General features: G+C 40.8%; 1 protein-coding gene and 1 pseudogene across 1 annotated transcript; one reads left to right on the top strand and one right to left on the bottom strand.

Annotated features, from left to right (window-relative positions):
* Positions 1 to 5,782: 5,782 nt before the first annotated feature.
* LOC113269498 (olfactory receptor 52E1-like) lies at positions 5,783 to 6,730 on the top strand. Its single transcript, XM_026518376.3, has one exon. The coding sequence runs from the start codon at positions 5,789 to 5,791 to the stop codon at positions 6,728 to 6,730; it is 942 nt and encodes a 313-aa protein (XP_026374161.1). The 5' UTR covers positions 5,783 to 5,788.
* Positions 6,731 to 7,215: 485 nt separating this feature from the next.
* LOC113269446 (olfactory receptor 52D1-like) lies at positions 7,216 to 8,190 on the bottom strand (annotated as a pseudogene).
* Positions 8,191 to 9,096: the final 906 nt, after the last annotated feature.

Below are 9,096 nucleotides of genomic sequence, written 5' to 3'. Positions count from 1 at the left end.
GTTAGTATTTTGGTGAGAATTTTTGCATTCACGTTCATCAGGGATGTGGGTCTGCAATTCTCTTTTTAGTGGGGTCTTTGGTTTTGAGATCAAGGTAATGCTGGCCTCATAGAAATAGTTTGGAAGTTTTGCTTCCATTTCAACATTGTGAAACAGCTTCACAAGAATAGGTATCATTTCTTCTTTAAATATTTGGTAGAATTCCCGTGGGAAGCCATCCAGCCCTGGGCTCTTGTTTGTTGGGAGATATTTTTATGACTGCTTCAATTTCCTTGCTGGTTATGGGTCTGTTCAGGTTTTGTATTTCTTCCTGTTTCAGTTTTGGTAGTTCAGACGTCTCTAGGAATGCATCCATTTCTTCCAGATGGCCTAATTTGTTGGCATATATTTGCCCATAATATGTTCTTATAACTGTTTGTATTTCTTCAGTGTTGATTGTGATCTCTCCTCATTTATTCATGATTTTCTTTATTTGGGTCTTTTTTCTTTTCTTTTTGATAAGTCTGGTCAGGGGTTTATTGTTCTTATTAATTCTTTCAAAGAGCTAGCTCCTAGTTTCATTGATCTGATCTACTGTTCTGGTTTCTATTTCATTGATTTTTGCTCTTATCTTTATTATTTCTCTTCTCCTGGTGGGTTTAGGCTTTTTTCCCCCACTTCTTTCTCCAGTTCCTCTAGGTGTAACATCAGGCTATGTATTTGAGACCTTTCTTGTTGCTTGAGAAAGGCTTATATGACTATTTTCTTCCCTCTTAGGACCACCTTTGCTCCATCCCAAAGATTTTGAACTATTGTGTTTTCATTTTTGTTTGTTTCCATGAATGTTTTTAATTCTTTAATTTCCTGGTTGACCCATTCATTCATTAGTAGGATGCTCCTTAGCCTCCTTGTCTTTGAGTTCTTTCCAAATTCCCTGTTGTGATTGACTTCAAGTTTCAAAGCATTGTGGTCTGAAAATATGCAGGGAATGATCCCAATATTTTGGTACCAGCTGAAACCTGATTTGTGACCCACTATGTCATCTGTTCTGGAGAATGTTCCATGTGCACTCGAGAAGAATGTATATTCCCTTGACTTAGATGGAATGACCTGAATATATTTGTGAAGTCAATTAGGTCCAGTGTGTCATGCAAAGCCGTTGCTTCCTTGTTGATCTCCTGCTTAGACGATCATGGCAGTGAATAGGGTGTTAAAGCACTCTACTATTGTATTATTATCAATGTGTTTCGTTAATATTGTATTATTTGGCTTACATAATTGGTTGCTCCCATGTTAGGGTCATAAATATTTACAATTGTCAGATTTTCTTGTTGGATAGACCCTTTAATTCTAATATAGTGTCCTTCCTTATCTCTTATTACAGTCTTTGGTTTAAAATCTAATTTGGCTGGTAAAGGATGGCTACCCAAGCTTTCTTTTGTCTCCATTAGCATGATAAATGGTTTTCTACCCTCTCACTTTATATCTGGAGGTGTATTGGGGTCTAAAATGAGTCTCTTGCAGACAGTATATCTCATCTATGTAATTCTATATTCTGTTTCTTGTCTTCTCGTACTGGCTGTCCTGTTTCCTACTATATGGGCAGTGCCTAAAATGGTGCTTCACACATAGTAGATAATCAGTGCATAGTTATTTCAATTCATCCGTGAATGAACGATGAAACTGCTGTATCCATCTGAATGTCCCAGATCAGTTCCTGTTACTCATGGAAAGCCCTCTGGAATGGAAGCTTGAACACGCAGCTCTACCTCCCCATGTAAACTTCTTTTCCCCTCTTGATTTCTGCCTCTTCATCAGTGAAACGGATGACACTCTTATATGATGTTAGGACTACAGGACACTGAAACTCTTTTGACAATTGTCCTCATTTTACAGGTTTCAAAATTGAGATTGAAAGGCTAAGGCCATTCGTACATGGCTTTAAATAAGTGGTCAGGAAGGGAGTGATAAAATGACTAGCCTCTGCCTTCCGGATTTCTATCTCTGCTTTCCATTACTGATGGGAAACCGCCACTGGAATGCCATGATAGATTTCAGTATGATGCAAAACTGTGTGCATTTCTTCACTTCAGGATAGAGCAATTATGCTAAATACTGAGTCATTATGGAGCAATTTTAGTGTACTTCTTTACTTTTGAGCACTTCAGTTATAATAAATATGGAGTCAATATGGTAGTTACACAATACTAAGAAGATATACCCAGACTTAATTCAATCATTAGCTTATATATATTTGGGGACTGGACCAGCACCCCCTCCCCTTTGAGGAGTTCAGAATCAATAGCCTAAAACCAATTCCAGGAACCTTGTTGGAAAAATGTTAAGAATTTTACAAGACCAAAATAATAATAATAATTGTCTGTCTGGAACTATGCTAATCCTAGATTTGGAAGTCAGGAGCCAGAATCAGGATATGGTCTATCAGTGTCTGGTGTATTCTATTCCGCTACAAAAGGAGTTAATCCAGATCTCTGAGGTTTCTAGCCCCCACTATCCTCAGGGAGTTCCAAGACAGACAAAGTTCTCACTCTAGAGGCTGTGGCCGCTGCATAAAAAATCCACGCACTAAAAGAAATGGAGCTCAGAAGGGTGCTAGGGGAGATTTGCTAACTTCTCCCGGAGTCCTTGCTGGTAAGGGGTGCTTCAGAAGTATGGATCCTTATGTGCGTCCAGCCGAGCACAAGGAAAAGAGTGGTGGATGACAGGACGGGGGTGGGGGGAGTAGGAAAACGTGCTGACCGGAGGGAGGGGATAAGGGCACTGACTGTAGGAATGTGCTGAGATAAGCTCTTACGTGCACATGGGCAACTGCTGCTTTTATTTCTGATACATCCTCGCACCATCTCTGTGTGCAGCTCCTACGTCTTTCGACAACTCTGCCGTTCTTTCTGTGCAGAGAGCTCCTCACTGACCTGGAGTCTAATTACTCATCAGTCAGGTTCTTTCTTCTCGTCTGTTCTGTCTCTTGCTCACTGTTACCTCTCCTTCAATCCCCTCTCATCTCATTTAAAGGTTGGATAAATGTTGCCATCCTGAGGGCATTTTTGACACAGACGGAGAACAATAGTTGACTTTACCTCAATCTCTTCAGAAATTACCTCTCACTAATTACAACCTAGTAAAACACACCAAACCACTTGCTACTTTCTTTCAACTGAAGGTAGTGCTAATCATTTTTTTTTTAAGATTTTATTTATTTATTCGACGTAGATAGAGACAGTCAGCAAGAGAGGGAACACAAGCAGGGGGAGTGGGGGAGGAAGAAGCAGGCTCCCAGCGGAGGAGCCCAATGTGGGGCTCGATCCCATAGCGCCGGGATCACGCCCTGAGCCCAAGGCAGACGCCCAACCGCTGTGCCACCCAGGCGCCCCAATGTGCTAATCATTTTGGAATGGTTTGGTCTCCGAGAACATAATGTTAATGTCTGTGAAAATGTCTAACCATTGGTTTAATCAGATATACTCTATTACAAATGTTAGAAACCCTATCAAAATAGTTATATGCATGTGAAGTGAGGATGAGGGTTTAGTCTGCTGACCCCTGATGTGAGGATTATCTGAAGGCCTGAGATAAGTCAGAACCACTTCCACGATAGCTCTCTACTTTATCCTGTTCTAATCGATAGGTTTTTACCAGGAATTGTAACTATACATTCTTGATGACCCATCTTGACTCATGCAAACCTCATGAGAACTCTGCATTTTAGCTTCATTTCATAGGTGAGGAATCATAGACCCAAAGAAGGGAAAAAATTGAACCAAATTCACATGGCAGGAAGACTCTGGCTTCAACTCCTAGTGTCTGCTTCTAAACATTATTCCATTTCTCATCTTACTAAACTCTAAATTAGCTGAACCACAATCACAGAAGAAGAAATCCGATTCTAGGGTTCTATTTCATCCCCTTTCCAAATCTCCTGGGTTCAAATTCTATTCCTTGCATACAGTCATCCCTGTTCAAATTAGGGCTATTTTTCTATATCGTTCTTATTTCTTTCTTGAAATCCCTCTTCTATTTTCTCGATCTATTAATTTGCTTGGTTTGACTAGCTATCTTAACTGTCACCTTCCTGTACCTGTGATCAAACTCTTCTGTCCGGGATTTCTTAAGCAATTCACCCAAGACCCAAGCTGCAGTGCACTTTTCCAACACACACACACACACGCACACACACACACACACACACACACACACAGAAATGCACATGCACAGACCCAAACACACACATGCTTCCATCCCCAGACATACTGTTCTAATACAGTTGATCTGGCTAATGCAGTTTGTGGCTTCTTCCTGCTTTGCACAGGACTTTCTCACAGAATACTGGGCAGAGGAGCAATGGAAAGGCCTAGTTCTGTCTGTAAGAGAGTGGAGTACATCAAAGGTGATCTATAACAATAACACAGCCCTCCACGTGCTCCCAAACTTCTCAGGTCAGTAAGGAGACAGCCTCCTACCGGTGTGGATTAGACCTACTTTCCTGCTGCTGGTTCTTGGTAATTCGATTTCTATTGAGTACTTTTAAGGGCCAGACCTTCTCTCCGTGTGCAGATATCTATCATCTATCTATCTATCTATCTATCTATCTATCTATCTATCTATCTATCATCTATCTATCTATCTATCTATCTATCTACCTATGATCTATCTATCATCTATTTATCTATCATCTCAAGAGTATGTAAAAGAGAAAGGAAGAGCTCTTGATCACAACGTGCTTAGAGTTATTAATGTGTATATATTGTAACAACTTTTATAGTCAGAGAAATGATGAATTTAGTTTCCAGGACTGGTGTGTATAAATTAATTCACTTTACTGAACAATTTTGTGATCTTGTATAAACCTGAACATTAGTGTTTCTGTGCCCGTGTGTAATTCTGTGTTTCTTCCTGCACAGACATCCGCAGGAGGGTACTTACAGGGCAAGGTTCTATTTCCTTATCATCAGAACAGAACTGAAGAGGAATATGTACGTTCCCTTCTAAGCAGACCCAGATGAAGAGGATTGTCCTGAAATGAAGTTTGGTGTGGCTTCGTTAATGAAACCTCAAGGCAGATTTATTCTGTGATACTGGCACCAGCAAGAAAGGAGAGATCAGAAAATGACTACAGCATGAAAACTGTTTTGGGGCCCTTAAACATCCAGGAGCCTACACAGATCCAAAATTGTCTTAGAAAGTTCTGGTTTGCTACACTTGCAGTTTCTTTGGAGACTGCATTATACACGCTCAGCTCGGAAATGTGGAACATGCAGAGTCCTAATGGCCGTCATTAGACTCATGTTTATGTTCCTACCTTGTACATAATGTGTGTAGTCATAAATCAAATGATTTTTGTATAAAATAATGATAAATGATTTACAGGAAAATATGTTGTGTACCTAAGGACCAAGAGAACAACTTTATCTTAACAATTATTTTATTAATTTAAATGGTTGATTGCATAACTGTTTCAACCACTAAAACTTCAAGTTCCATCAAAAAAGGAAACTTCTGTAACTCACCTTTTGCAGAACTTGCCACATCTATACTAGATACTCAGTCAATTTTGATTGAATACCAATATTTAATTAAATTGAATGGATATGATGAAGTACACTGAAATCACGTGGCTTCATTTTACCATTCAATTTGTACCCTTTCAGGTCTCAGTGATGGGTAGACACAACAGATCTGATCCCCTCACTGACCCTTCGTTTTCTCTGTGCACGAAGCAAGGATGAGGCTTATTCAGTGAATGGGAGGTTCTTGATCGATAATCTATTTCACTCTCAAAATATCCCAGAAGATGGCCTCACTTAATACCACCCTGTTTCATCCCTACTCTTTCTTCCTTCTGGGGATCCCGGGGCTGGAACATATACATATCTGGATTGGTTTCCCTTTCTTTGCTGTGTACCTGACAGCTGTTCTTGGGAATATAAGCATCCTTTCAGTGATTGAGACCGAGAGCAGCCTCCACCAGCCCATGTTCTACTTCCTGGCCATTCTGTCATCTATCGACCTGGGCCTGTCAACGTCCACCATCCCCAAGATGCTTGGCATCTTCTGGTTCAAACTGAGAGAAATCTCCTTTGAGGGGTGTCTCATCCAGATGTTCTTCATCCACTTATGTACTGGCATGGAGTCAGCTGTGCTCGTGGCCATGGCCTATGATCGCTACGTGGCCATCTGTAACCCTCTTCGGTACGCACTGGTCTTGACAAACAAGGTGGTAGTCATCATTGCATTGATAATCCTACTGAGAACTTTGTCTTTTGCCATGCCCTTTGTTCTACTCATCCTACGGTTACCATTTTGTGGACACCAAATTATTCCTCACACTTACTGTGAGCACATGGGCATTGCCCGCCTGTCCTGTGCCAGCATCAGGGTCAACATCGTCTATGGCTTATGTGCCATCTCTGTCCTGGTGTTGGACATCATAGCTATTGTCATTTCCTACGTCCAGATCCTTCGTGCAGTCTTTCGACTGCCTTCCCACGATGCCCGGCTCAAAGCACTCAGCACCTGCGGCTCTCACGTGTGTGTCATGTTGGCTTTCTACACCCCAGCATTTTTTTCATTTATGACCCACAGGTTTGGCCGGAATATACCGCGCTATATCCACATCCTTTTGGCTAATTTCTACGTAGTCATTCCACCTGCTCTCAACCCTGTAATCTATGGCGTCAGAACTAAACAGATTAGAGAACAGGTGCTGAAAGTCTTTTCCAAGGAAAAAACATAGCTCTTGTAAAGAATCAAATTGAAGAAGGAAACAGCACTAATTCCTTTTCTTCAGAATGGAAAGAGAACATTTGGAAGTTATGCAGGCCCCTCTCAGGGGAGAACTGGGGCAAAAAAAAAAAAAAAAGGAAATTTGTAAATCTGGTAGTAAGTCTTAAATGGTAAACCAAAGATAAGTGATTATATATCATGTTAATTTTAAATATCTCTTGTTTTTAGCCTCAGATGATTCTACATTTTATGCTTGTGTGTGTGTTTTTTAGGAAACAATATTTCAACATTTTGGTAAAGAGTCATACTCAATAATACATTTGCCTCTATGTAACAATTGTTACAACATAAAATATGTCTTTGGATGAGTTACTTCCCACAGAAAACCCACACCCTCTGACCATTAAAAGAGGAGCTCCATGAAGGAATCACACATTCTAAGATAGACAATATAACATTTGCTCATATGTTACTCCCCAACACAAAAGACTTAGCTCACAGGCTTTGAAAAACTGAAAAATTTAAGAATTTGTCCCATATCTTCTTGGTCCTCACCCCATAGATAATGGGGTTCACCATGGGGGGGGGACAAGAAGATAGATGGTGGCCATAAATATGTGGACATGGGGAGCCACATGGTGACCAAACCTATGGGTGAGAAAAGAGAAGAAGGCTGGAGTATAAGACACTAAGATGACACAGATATGGGAGCCACAGGGCCCCAAGGTCTTGAGTCAGGCCTCCTTGGATGGGAGGTGGAAGACAGTGTGGAGTATGAGAACATAAGAACAGATGATCAATATGAAATCCACCCCACCAGTGAGGAAGGCAAGAACGAGGCTGTAGGCTCTACGGACTCTTGTCTCAGCACAGGCAATCTTGATGAGGGCCATGAACTCACAGTAGGTGTGGGAAATGATATTGGTCCTGCAGTAGGGAAGCCAACATAGCAGAAAAGGGTGAGGACTGAGAAGTGCTGTGCCCGAGTACTATACCTAAACCCATCCCCCCAATTACAGCGTGTGTCAGAATAGCTGAATGTCTTAATGGGTTACGAATGGCTACATAACAGTCAAATGCCATGGCCAGGAAGAAGCCAGATTCCATGGTGGAGCAAGAGTGAATCAGGAACACTTGAGTGAGGCAGACTTCAAAACGAATCTCTCCATCACGGAACCAGAAAAGGCTAAGAAGTTTCGGTACAGCCGTGGTACACACAATATCAGCCACAGCCAGCATGCAGAGGAAGAGGTACATTGGCTCATGGAGGCTGGAGTCCATCTTGATGATGAACAGCAGAGAACAGTTTCCCAGGAGGGCCAAAACATAGACCACACAGAAGGGGATGAAGATCCAGATGTGGGCAGCCTCCAACCCAAGAAAGCCAATGAGAATGAAGGCTGATGGATGGACATCAGTCTTACTGTATGTTGACATAACAGGTGTCAGAAGTTTTAGCTTTCTCTTCATGAATTTTTTTCTACACCAAACAGAAATAATAACTTAGAAATATCCAAACCTTTGATGAGTTAAGTCAGTAGGGAATTGTATGTCATAGAGTAGTTACAATGCCTATCAACATTAACAAAGTATTTCATCATATCTCTCAGATACGATTTCACAGTTGTAATTTGCAATGTGCCTGATCTGTAGATGCCAAATAGGGGAAAATATGCAGGTCCCCAAAATCAGAGCTAAATATATGAAAGTCCAAAATCTTCTATCCACTGAGAAGAAAGTAATACCAAATGAAAGCTAAACAATGTTTGAGTCTCAGGTGTATAATTTAGTGATTCAATATGTGTGTACAACACCCATATTACATTGTATGTTAACTCTCACTAATTTAAATAAAAATATTTTAAAAATATAATAAAAATAAATGTAGATGCACGGTGGAATAACTGCTTAATTCATTGAAACTACACTGTACGTAATGGATCCTTCAACTAATTTCTTTCATTAAGATACATGTATTTGTAAACATATGTGTAGAATCATACGGGAAAAATATGTAAGAGTTATGGGTTTGGAGGACTTAGAAACAGTTGTAAGACATAAATTACACAGGCAGGAGGAATGACAGGAAGAGAAAATATGTCTTTTTTTTTTCTTTAGATTTTAGTCATCCTGGTTCTGGGACATGCCAAGAAGCTCAGTTATAGGGTGTAGCTTTGAGAATGGAATTCCAAGATTTGGGAGGCTATGTTGCTTGCTTGGGAAGGACCAGAAGGAGGTTCTTCACACCAACCTGGAGCTCAATAAGCATGATGACCAGAGTGGGGCTGATAACAGTGTGTCAGGAAGTGAACAGCTCTTTGCATTACTTGTGACTGTCCACAGGTGACACATCTGTGTTTACCCCTGCCCTCCCAG

The sequence above is a fragment of the Ursus arctos genome, unplaced genomic scaffold, assembly GCF_023065955.2.
Source record: "Ursus arctos isolate Adak ecotype North America unplaced genomic scaffold, UrsArc2.0 scaffold_22, whole genome shotgun sequence".
Lineage (NCBI taxonomy): Eukaryota > Metazoa > Chordata > Mammalia > Carnivora > Ursidae > Ursus > Ursus arctos.
This window is presented reverse-complemented; position numbering and strand designations above follow the sequence as displayed.

Bases quoted from the DNA above. Each gene is read 5' to 3' on its own strand.
- LOC113269498 (XM_026518376.3), top strand. From the start codon at position 5,789: ATGGCCTCACTTAATACCACCCTGTTTCATCCCTACTCTTTCTTCCTT.